A 12141-nucleotide genomic window follows, 5' to 3' on the forward strand; every position below is an offset into this window, starting at 1 on the left:
GGCAGTATCTACCTGTGACAAACCCGTGCTGGTTTCCCCTCAGCATTGTTTCCCCTGCTGGGCCTGCACAAATGTGTTCTTTGATTATTTTCTCTAGCATTTTCCCAGGGATAGAGGTAAGACTGACTGGCCTTACCACTGCAAAGAACCAGAGCAGAGCCATGACCCCCTGCTTGTATGTCTCTGCCTGGAGCATGCAGGCTACAGATAGCAGCTCTGCCTTGGATCTGGAGCAAACTGCCCCCATTTCAAGATCCCAGTGGCTCTGGAGCAGCCCCCTGCCCTACTCTGCTGTGAGTGCTGTCAGCGTGTCTGTGACTAGCTTCCATGGCAACCCCAGCCTTGAGCTTTCCCACGCAGCTGTAGCTCGGATCTCCACGGAGACCGGTCCCAGCCATGCAGGCAGGAACTGCTAGGAAATGGAGTCTGCTTGCCAGCCGGATCAGCCATTTTGCCCACCCTGGCCTAATTGGTAGCTACATGACTAAAGGACTATAAATATTACCCGCCTCTTTTCCCTTTCTTTTTCTTTTCCCTTCTCTTCCCCTTTTCTTTCCCATCCCCTCCTCCTTTTCCCCTCACCCTAAAGATGCCTCAGAACTGGAGACATCTGATCTCTCTTCAAGGATCCTTGCCCACTCTGGAAGCCTGGCCAGCTCTTGAGTCGTGTATTATTAGAACTGGTAACATACAATTACTAGCTTGCTAAGATTGTATCTTGTTAAGATTACTGAAACTGCTACGATTATATCTATATGCATGCTTGGAGTTAATATTTTATAATGCTCAATAAAACTGATTTATTAAAACATATACTGGGTATATTAAAACAGATAACTGGGTTCCCATTTGGAGAAGATAATTGGGTTCTCATTTGGAGAAGATAAATAGATTCTTGTTTGGAGAAAACTGAAGCATACTTTAAGGAAATATTGAACTTGCTGTTTGCTCCTCTTCCATTTGGGAGGAGAACCAGATACCCTCTGGTTCTTAGGGCAACAAAAAGAGAAAAATTGGCTAGATCTGAACTGTACAAAACAAGAGAGATGGGAGGATGGGTCTGCCAGACTTGGGATTGTTCGTCTATGTGACACATGTAAGCATGGTATGCAAGGAGGTAATGGAGGGAGAGGAAAAACAGAATGTATCACCCAATTTCACACAGCTGCAATTTTGAGAAAATGGAGAGTATATCAGAACTCTTTGAAGAGTCCATGGGTGTGGCAACTGACTATTCAGTACATCAGGATGGAAGATTTCATGCAGAGGTGTAAAATAGGGAAGGCATGGTTGGAAGTCCAGAAGGATTATTCATAGAAGGACAAGTGAAGAGGGTGTGGGGTAAACAACTAAAAGGGGAACATGCTGCCCGAGCATGGATGGTTGTAAGAAATATCTTTCCGACAAGAGAGGTGCAACACAGATGAGGCGTTATGAGTTCTTGTAGATGCCCAAGGGAGAGATATGAGGAAGAAGAAACAGTGGAACTTGTTTGGGAGTGTACCTATGCAAAGCGGGTGTGGGAAAGGGTTTTGCCAAAGCCAGTTTTAGCAAAAACGAGCTGACCTCATGAAGGAACACCTTGACAGGCTGGACACCTTCAAGTCAGCCGGCCCTGATGGTTTATACCCAAGGGTACTCAAGGAGCTGGCAAGCATCATAGCTCAGCCCCTGGCATGGATCTTTGAGAACTCCTGGTGCTCTGGTGAAGTGCCTGAAGATTGGAAGAAGGCCAATGTCGTGTCTATCTTCAAGAAAGGGTGGAAAGTAGATCCGGAAAACTACAGGCCCATCAGTCTGACCTCTATCCTGGGGAAGGTCTTGGAAAAGATTATCAAAGAGGTCATCCTTAACAGACTGGCTGACGGCAACAATCCTGAGGGATACCTCGCATGGGTTTGTTGCAGGTAGGTCTTGCTTGATCAATCTCACTTCCTTTTACGACCAGGTGACCTATCACCTGGGCAAGGGGGAAGAGATTGATGTCGTATATCTTGACTTCAAAAAAGCCTTTGATCTGGTATCCCATGATCACCTCTTGGCAAAACTGGCTAACTGTGGCCTTGACCCCACCACAATCCGCTGGCTGGGGAATTGGCTCTATGGTAGGACACAGAGGGTGGTGGTTGATGGAAGCCAATTGTCTTGGTGTGCGGTCACCAGTGGAGTCCCTCAAGGCTCAGTTCTAGGGTCTATACCGTTTAACATCTTCATCAATGATGTGGACATTGGTGTCAGAAGCAGGCTGGCCAAGTTTGCCGATGACATCAAACTTTGGGGTAAAGCATCCACACCTGAGGACAGGAGGGCGATCCAGGCAGACCTTGACAGGCTCAGGAAATGGGCGGATGAGAACCTGATGGTGTTTAACACCAAAAAATGCAAGGTTCTCCACCTTGGGAGGAAAAACTTGCAGCATGCTTATAGGCTTGGCAGTGCTACGCTGATTAGCACTACAGATGAAAGGGACTTGGGGGTCATGATTGACCACAAGATGAACATGAGCCTTCAATGTGATGCTGCGGCTAGTCAAGCGAGCCAAACGCTAGCTTGCATTCATAGATGCTGCTCAAGCAAATCCCGGGACGTCATTCTCCTGTTGTATTCAGCCTTGGTGAGGCCGCAGCTGGAGTACTGCCTCCAGTTTTGGGCTCCACAATTCAAAAAGGATGTGGAGAAGCTTGAGAGGGTGCAGAGGAGAGCCATGTGCATGATCAGAGGTCAGGAAAAGACCTTCTGATGAGAAGCTGAGAGCTATGGGACTCTTCAGCCTAGAAAAGTGCAGGTTCAGGGGTGATCTGGTGGCCACCTATAAGTTTATCGGGGTGCTCATCAGGATCTGGGGGAACATCTGTTCACCAGAGTGCCCCAAGGGATGACAAGATCGAACAGTCACAAACTCTGCCGCGACCAGTTCAGGCTGGACATAAGGAAGAACTTCTTTACTGTCTGAGCCCCCAAGATTTGGAATAGATTGCTGCCAGAGGCGGGTCAAGCACCCACCTTTTACGCCTCCCAGGGACCTGGATGCTTATCTTGCTGGGATTCTATGATCCCTGCTGACTTCCTGCCCCTGCGGCAGGGGGCTGGACTCGATGATCCCCCGGGGTCCCTTCCAGCCCGAATGTCTATGAAATCTATGAAAATAAACCTCTTGTTAACATGGGAGATGGTACTATATGGACTCATGCCAAAGGGACTGGAGTAAATGTTGTTAAGGACTTTGTTAGCATGATTTAAAACTAGTTTATGGAAAGTTAGAAACCTCTATTTTTTTAAGGGGTTGGCTTTCACTAAGAGAGACTGCCTGAAGCTGTGGCTGCATGAAGTGAAATACTATACTGATTGGGACAAGGGAGAGATCAGAGAGGGTGAGAAGGAGAAGAAGTGGAGGAAAAAGGACGTGTTTCACTAAACCAACAGACAGCAGTCTTGAGAGGGGCAGAAAGTTTAAGGTGGTTACTGAGGTAACAGGTTTTCATGGGTTTCTGTATTAAGACAAAGAGTTCTGTAAGTTTTTGTGGGTAGTTAATGTATATTGTTTAAGGGTTTAATATATGTAGCTGCATGCTTTTTGGGTATGTAGTTGTTTTTGAGATAAGAAAATTGTGGTAAAACAAGGAAGTTCACTATGTGATGTTTTGTAAGTGTAGAGTGAAAAGTGGGTTTTTAATAAAATTTGTGAAAAAAGTTCCCATAAGCATCTTGGTCTTTTGGCTAAGATCAAGAATTTTTTAGCACCAAGGGGAGGGTGTCAGGGCTGGCTCTGGCCCTTCAGGTGTTGGGCTAGTATTGCAGTACTTCCAGGTCCAATGCCAGTTCCCTGTGGATGGAACACCCACATGTATTTTTTAAAGGTCAAAAAGAAAAAAAATAATAGTATGGAAAAAAAAGTATCAGTACGTTTGCCCAAATGGATTATGCATTTTACAGTCATGCTCAGTGGTGGCTGCGTTCAACCAACTTCATAGCTGGTTTCCATTACTGAGCACATGCTGCTTTTGGCAGAAGTTTAATGATAGACAATGCATTTAATGAGTTTTCCTTGTATGCAAATGCAAGATGAAGAGCTTTTCCATTCATGCTAATGGGGGGGAGGGGGGAAACGATACCTTATCTTATACCCGAGTAAATACGGTATGTGTGAACGGCAAAAAACTGTACTGCAAAGAATTTTTGTAATTTTACCTAAGAAAAATAACAGAAAAAATGAACTATCAGTAAAAGGATGAAAGAATTCCACTGACTTATAGGAACAATGAATTCCCAAAGAGAGAATACAAAACTTTTTATGCACCAGAATTAGAGAGACGCAGGGCGTGATACTGGGAAGTGTTGAGCCCTCTCAACTCTGTGGCTTTGAGACTGCAATGCTTATAAAAATAAAACAAAAACGAATGGAGACAGGTTATCATTGAGCGCTAAAAATGATTCTGGAATAAACTTTCCTTCGGTATGGAGTTAAAAAAACTGCACTTATATACTGAATAAATAACCAAGACCCTCAGTAAGAGAGAGAAGCAGTTTTCAAATTTAAACGAATCATAATTTGGAAAACCAGAAGCAACATGTGACTCAAATAAAGAGACAAGCCCAATTGACTTTTTGTTCTATTCCTTTCTCTGCTGTCTGTATATTACCAGTTTTCCTTATAAAATCAGGTCCTGCTTAAATAGAAAAATGAACTCTCACATGTGCTTTCTATTCTTTAAGAAAATTTATTTTGGTGTTATGTATATTAGTTGCCTTTTTCTGTGTATGTTTCTTGACACTGATATCCCTGCAGTTCATTTTCTGGCTTCTCTGTGAATAAGGATGTATTTTTATGGTTCACAAGAGGAATAAAGGAGTTTCTCCACATTACAAGGGGAAGCTGGACAGGACCAACTTCTTCACTTAAATATACAAACAACTTTCCATTTAGAGCATGTGCATATTTGATGTTCCACAGTTTTCTGAAAGAGTGATTTCTCTTGAGAGCCTCTACATAGCCATTTAATAGTCTTCTGAATCATGCACATGTGTTACTGGCTACAGTTTAGGGAGACTAGTGACCTCTGGCAGGTCACTGTACTTTTTTTTTACTTAAGAAAAATGTAAAGATATTTCATTGCGTTTTTACCTGATCAGGTCCTGGATCCTGCTGTTAAAAGCCTCAACTTGTGAAGGTTTGTTTTTCACATCCTGTATTATTTTTGGTAAGGCAGACTGGTTGTTCCCATCTGGTAGAGTAGAGATCAGGCATTCAAAAACTACAGCAGTGATCCTGAGAAGTCCTGTTGTCAAACCTTCAAATACTTGCTTATTTGCACTTCTTCCTAATATGGCATTAAACTCATCTGGAACATAAACCTATATAAATAGAAAAAATAACCACACTTCACTAACATATCTATAACTAAAAGCATTATACCTATTTCCTTGAGAATATAGTGCTAATCAATGCTTTCAGAAAAGCTGCCTATATAACCCCCCACTCCTGTTATTAGAATCAGAGATAACTGAGGTAACAGCATTCCAGCATTATTGATGAACATTCAAATGTAATGCCTGTATGTCGTTAAAAAGCTACATTACTCCAACTCCCATTTGCAGTGATGCTATTTAGAAATGCTCACTTTTATAATATAGCCATGGTGAATTCTAATGGATGAAATAGAAGACATTTCTAAATGGAGGACTGTATGCAAACTGAAATAGGAACCCGACAGCAAAGAATCAAGTTAGGACTACATAAAGGCATTAGCATGATGTATAAGGAGGGTCTTATGATTAATTAGCAAACATATTTTGAAAAAATGGAACTCTTTTTTAAAAAAAATTAATCTTGACTACTGGTGTATGTTTGGAGTGCTGCTGTTAACGTGAAGTCCAGGAAATACATGAGACAAGAATATTTCTGGTGATACCTTTTATTAATTTTTTTTTTTGCAAAAATCTATCTATCTATCTCACCACCTCCAACACTCCACCAAGAGGCCCCTGTGGTTCACTTGGCAGCTCAAAGCACACTAAAAACCTGTTACACAGTTCGTACCGCATATCCACATGCCCGCGCACCCATTCCCATATCCATACCCTCACCCACTGCCCTCCTCAGAGGGCCTGCTCCTGAAAAAGTCTATGCCAGACCTCTCTCCACCAGGTGAGGTCTGCCATTTCTTTCCCGTTTTCCTCTTCTGTCTTCCTGTAGTACCATTCCATTTCACTTAGTTCCATTTTAATACAGTCCCTGACTGTGAGGTCTGAGTGTCTGCTTATGAGCAGGTTCCTGGAACAACCATGGCAGTTGGGGTGTTAGACAAACTTTTGGCCAGAAAGTGCCCAGGCTCAGGTCCATCTGCTTTTAGACTAATAGGGTTAGTTACCTCTATCTTCAGGTCTGGGAAAAAGGCAGACAAAGCTTGAGACAATGTCTTTGTGGGTCATTATAATCTACCTGTTATCTCTACCAATCTCTCTGCAGTCCAGAGATAACCAACCTTTTTACCTTTGCATGATCTTGCTCTTCCCCATAATTACGTCATCTATTCTAGTGTACTTCTCTTGTTTTGCAGCTACTCCTAAAACCAGCTTTGCTTCTACTTTACAGCCCTCCTTCATCCTTTAAGCGACTCTTCTTCATTTATATTTCATTTACACAAGCCATTGGTCTATTTGCTATTTAGCTCAAGCTCTGCGCTTCTTTCCGATACCTGAGGGAGGGCGCTTTGTGCCCAAAAGCTTGTCTAACATCTCTCCCAACTGTACAGAATTCTAATAACTTGACTTGTTTATTTTATGAATTATAGATTAAGGAAATTAAAAGGATGACTTGCTGATTCCTTGACACTTTGATTGGAAAACTACAGAGATTTCAAACTACTTCTGGGTGAAAATTGGACTTTTTGTTACTCTATGGTGATCTTCTTGCCTGAATTTGGAAAGATACTAGTATGTTACTATGAAATGCTATTTAACTTTCTTTAGTTAAAATGCTAGTTAGGAGAATTGCTGTCTAATAAGATTTTAAGAAAAAATAAATTGCCTATAGAATATAGCAACTATAAACAGCAAAGACAAAAATAGTGCAAAGCATTTAGGGCATCAATAGTTCAGAATTATGAGATATCCATGAAAAGAAAATAAACAACATACAGCTGAAGAAGTTTTAGACATAACATGTTTTAGTTTCATGGTGTTTTTTCCCCTCAGTGCTTCATACTGAAAGGCTTAATATGATAGTCCAAGCAGTTAAAGGAATGGGGACAGAATGGTATAAAAAAGGAGTGTTATTATGCAATTAGAATGTGAAGTGCATCCCAGCACTCTATCAGATCCACTCTTTACATAACTGCCTGATTAACTCTACTTTGTCTGAAGAGTGATGGATTGATTTTTATGATTCATTATTCTTTGACTTTACCACAACCATATAAGAAATTTTAACTTAGCATTGGAAGTATTTTATTAAACATAAAATACTTAAGAGTTCTTTAAATATCAGCCATGCTGCTCTTAAGTCTTTCAGGGTCAGAAAAACAAAAAAGTTTCATCCGATCCAATTCCAGCTGAATCCAGTAAAATAACAGTATAAATACTTAATTAAAATAAAAAGGAAAGATTCATAGATTCAAAAATGTTAGGGTTGGAAGGGACCTCAGCAGATCTTTGAATTCAACCCCTTGCCTGGGCAGGAAAGACTGCTGGGGTCAGATGACCCTAGCCAGGTGCCTGTCTAGTCTCCTCTTAAAGCCCCCCAGTGTAGGGGAGAGCACCACCTCCCTTGGAAGCCCATTCCAGATTCTGGCAAACCTTACCGTAAATAAGTTCTTCCTGATGTCTAACCGGAATCTGCTCTTTGTCAGTTTGGGCCCATTACTTCTAGTTACTCCAAGGGGTGCCCTGGTAAACAGAACATCTCCTATCCCTGTCCCCCCACCGATGAATCTGTAGGCGCCCACAAGATTACCTCTCAGCCTTCTCTCGTGCAGGCTGAAGAGATTCATTGTAGGGCCTTACATTCAGGCCCCTAACCATATGAGTGGCCCTCCTCTGGACCCTCTCAAGGTTATCCACATCCCTCTTGAAGTATGGTGCCCAAAACTGGATGTAGTACTCCAGCTGTGGCCTCACCAGTGCCGCACAGAGAGGAAGTATCACCTCCCTGGACCTGCTTGTGATGCACCTGCTAATGCACGATAAAGTACGGTTAGCTTTACTGATCAATTCATCACATCCAAGACTCATAAATTCATAGATGCTAGGGTCGGAAGGGACCCCAACAAATCATCGAGTCCGACCCCCTGACTAGGCAAGAAAGAGCGCTGGGGTCAGGTGCCCCCCAGCCAGATGCCTATCCAGCCTTATTTTAAAGACCTCCAAGGTAAGGGGGAGACCACCGCCCTTGGAAGCCCATTTCAAATTCTGGTCACCCTTACCCTGAAGAAGTTCTTCCTGATGTCCAGCCTAAATCTGCTCTCTGTCAGTTTGTTCCTTGTTACCCCAAGAGGTGCCCTGGTGAATAGAGCATCTCCAGTTCCTTGCTGCATCCCCTAATGAATTTGTAGGCGGCCACAAGATCACCTCTCAGCCTTCTCTTGCAGAGGCTGATGAGATCCAGGTCCCTTAGTCTCTCCTCACAGGGCTTGGCCTGCAAACCCTTAACCATATGAATGGCTCTCCTCTGGAACCTTTTGAGGTTATCCACATTCTTCTTAAAGTACGGCACCCAAAACTGGACTCAGTACTCCAACTGCAGCCTGACCAATGCCGCAGAGAGGGGAAGTATCACCTCCTTGGTTCTATATGTCATGCATCTGCTAATGCATGATAAAGTGCATATCAGCTTTGCTGATGATTTCATCACGCTGACGACTCAAGTTCATCTTGGAGTCCACAATGACTCTGAGATCTCTTTCCGCTTCTGTGCTGCTGAGAGGGTCATTTCCCAGCCAATAGGTGTGCTGGATATTTTTATGCCCTATGTGGAACTGCATCCTATTGTGTTCTGCCCACTTTTCCAACCTGTCCAGGTCTGCCTGAAATTGTTCCCTACCCTCCGGAGTGTGCACTTCACCCCACAATTTAGTATCATCCGCAGACTTGGACACAGTATGCTTCATGCCCACATCCAAGTCACTGATGAAGATATTGAAGACTACAGGTCCAAGGACCAAGCCCTGCAGGCCCCCACTGCCGACATCCTTCCAGGTTGATACCGACCCATCCACCATCACTCTCTGGGTGCAACCCCCAAGCCAATTTGCCACCCACTGGACTGTGTAATCATCTAAGTCACAGCCTCTTAATTTATTTATGAGAATGGGATGAGATACTGTATCGAAGGCCTTCCTAAAATCCAAGTAAACAACAAACATCCACCTCTATTCCTGTGTCTAAGCTTTTTGTGACCTGATCATAAAAAGAAACCAGATTAATCAGGAATGATCTACCTGCTATAAATCCATGCTGGTTGCCCTGCTACATTGTTTTTCCCACTGGACTTGATCCTTACTAATTTTTTCAAAGACTTTTCCAAGGATAGATGTGAGACTACCTGGCCTATAATTACTTGGATCCTCCTTCCTCTGCTTCTTGAAAATAGGGACCACACTGGCCCTTTTCCAGTCCTCTGGGACTGCCATGAGCACTCAAACAGCCGAGCCAGTGGTTCTGCTATGACACCAGCCAATTCCTTCACTACTCTCAGATGCAGCTCATCCAGGCCTGCTGACTTAAACACATCCAGTCCATCCAAGTGATTCTGCACCAAGTCAGCGTCGACAATTGGTGGGCTGGTGTCCCGCCTCTGATGCCCATCTAAGAACCCATTAGGAGACTTATTGTGACCCTCGTTCAAGAACACTGAGGCAAAAAACTCATTGAAGAACTCATCCTTGCCCACCCTGTTTGTCACTAGTTGCTCCTGCTTCTTCTGTAGGGGTCCTATGCTGCCCTGTGCTTTCCTTTTACTCCCTACATACCTAAAAAAAAGACTTTTTGTTGTCTTTAATTTGTGTTGCCAGCCTCAGCTCTGTAGTTGCTTTGGCCTTTCTAACTGCCTCCCTGCAAGTGCAGGCCAAGTAGATATACTCCTCCTTGGTAGCTTCCCTCTGCTTCCACAGTCTGTATGCCTCTTTTTTTTTGCCCTTAGGCTTCCCTGGATTTCTCTGTTTAGCCAAGGAGGTTTTTTGGCCCCTTTCCCTCGCAATGCAATTGTCTCCCTCATGTCCATCTTGGAGTCAGCTATGACTGAGATCCCTCTCTGCTGCAGTGCTGCTGAGAAGGTCATCCCCCAGCCTGTAAGTGTGTTTGCGATTCCTTCTCCCTAGGTGCAGCACTTTGCATTTGGCCTCATTGAATTGAATCCTATTCTGTTCTGCCCACTTCTCCAACCTGTCCAGATCCACCTAGATTAATTCCCTGCCCACTAGTGTGTTTACTTTACCCCATACTTTGGTGTCATCTGTGAATTTAGACAGAGTGCTCTCCACGCCCTCATCCAAGTCACTGATGAAGACATTGAACAGCAGTGGTCCAAGGACTGAACCTTGGGAAACTTCATTGCCCACATCTTTCCAGGTTGATGGCAATCTGTCCACCACCACTCTCTGGGTGCATCCCATTAGCCAATTTGCCACCCACTTGACCGTGAAATCATCTACGTCACAGATAAGATAATTAAATTAGCAATACCACAGTGATCCTTTCCTTTTTTGTGTCCTTGTGACAAGGTATTTAGCAGAATTTACAGATTTGTTGGAGTCTGACAGGGTCACACAGTGAGCCCTTATGCTATGGCCTCAAACTTATGACCACTGGGCTGTCAACCATGCCCCTTAGCACCCATGTCAGCCCTGCCCCTACCACAGTGATGACTATAAATGATTGTCTAGTAAAGTAAAACTTTAGTTCTTCTGGCATACATACAATGAGCCTCTTTACAAACAAAATGCAAAACACTTAGCAACCTAGATGAATGATTTTTGTACCAAGATCAACTCCGCTATGTACTTTTTCTACTGTAGCAACATGAGGCTCTCAGTGTAAAAACTAAATGAGCCCTTACAATCTATTTTGTGTGAAATGTTTGTGCCAGAAGAGTTATGGAGCCTATAGGAAAACACACAAAGAGAATGATATTGATTAGGATAGAAAACAAAACAACACAACAGAATCAGGATGCATCACAACCTCCTTGGGAAAAAAGATATTACCAGATTTTAACAACAAGTATGGGTAACCCAACCTAGGCACATGTGGCCTCTTGCTTCAATTGAGAAGTACTTTGGAGATCAAAGGCAACAAATTTTCCCCGTCAACAGGGAGACATCTAGTAGTACTCTTTAGCCTTGCTAAAGACAAGCCTTGCTTGAAGGGATTAATATCTGTTGGTTCTGCTTCTTAGCTGAAAGAAGTCTATCAAATAATTTGCTTCTCATAATGAGTGAATGGCTGATGAAAAAGTTGAACAGACTGAGTCTGAGTACAACAGAAAAGTTGCTTTTGGACAGCACTGAAGATAATATAAAAAAGCTTTTTTGTTTTCCAATATTATCTGTGCTCTTATTTCAGATTGCAGGGAAACTTAATGCTAGGTGAATGATTCACAGAATCTGGTATGTTAATTAAACATTATAAGGACAGCACTACTCTTCTTAGGCAAGAGAAGCAATAAGACTTGAATTCTTTTCTTGATTCACGCAATCACTATTTGCTTCCATGGTCTGCAAATGTAGTACCCATTCTTAAGATTCCCTTCTCAGAATAACATGATAGTGCTATTACAGAAACAACAAAAATGCCTCAAACAGACACTTGGTAAAAATTTATAGCATCCCAGAAATAAAGTTACTTTTTCAATGATTTCTGAAGAGCCTGTGGCAGCGAGAGTCCCTGAATCCAAGAGTATCAAATCAGTTTTGAAGAAGAGAAAGGATGGTGGCATATATATTACTGTAAAACAGGTATCTATTCTGTCCAACCTCCCAATGCATGGAATGCACTAGAATTTAGATCTAGAAGCCTCTTGACTTTTTTAGATTGAAAATGTGACTAGACCCAAACTCCTGGCTTCTCTGATTCGGTATAACCAGCTTTACAGTTTCTACCGAAGAAAGGGAGGGACTAAAGCAGGGACAAGATGCAGATTGATAGGGA

General features: G+C 42.9%; 1 protein-coding gene across 1 annotated transcript in view; it reads right to left on the reverse strand.

Moving 5' to 3' along the window:
- The window catches only part of LOC102368447 (S phase cyclin A-associated protein in the endoplasmic reticulum-like), a gene marked incomplete at its 5' end in the record, with an annotated part of 201152 nt that overhangs the window by 77398 nt on the left and 111613 nt on the right, over positions 1-12141 (reverse strand). Inside the window, one exon of the mRNA XM_014521586.2 lies at positions 5123-5352. Coding sequence (XP_014377072.2) covers positions 5123-5352 — 230 coding nt within the window. The remainder of the gene's footprint in view (positions 1-5122; positions 5353-12141) is intronic.

The sequence above is a fragment of the Alligator sinensis genome, unplaced genomic scaffold, assembly GCF_000455745.1.
Source record: "Alligator sinensis unplaced genomic scaffold, ASM45574v1 scaffold954_1, whole genome shotgun sequence".
Classification (NCBI taxonomy): domain Eukaryota; kingdom Metazoa; phylum Chordata; order Crocodylia; family Alligatoridae; genus Alligator; species Alligator sinensis.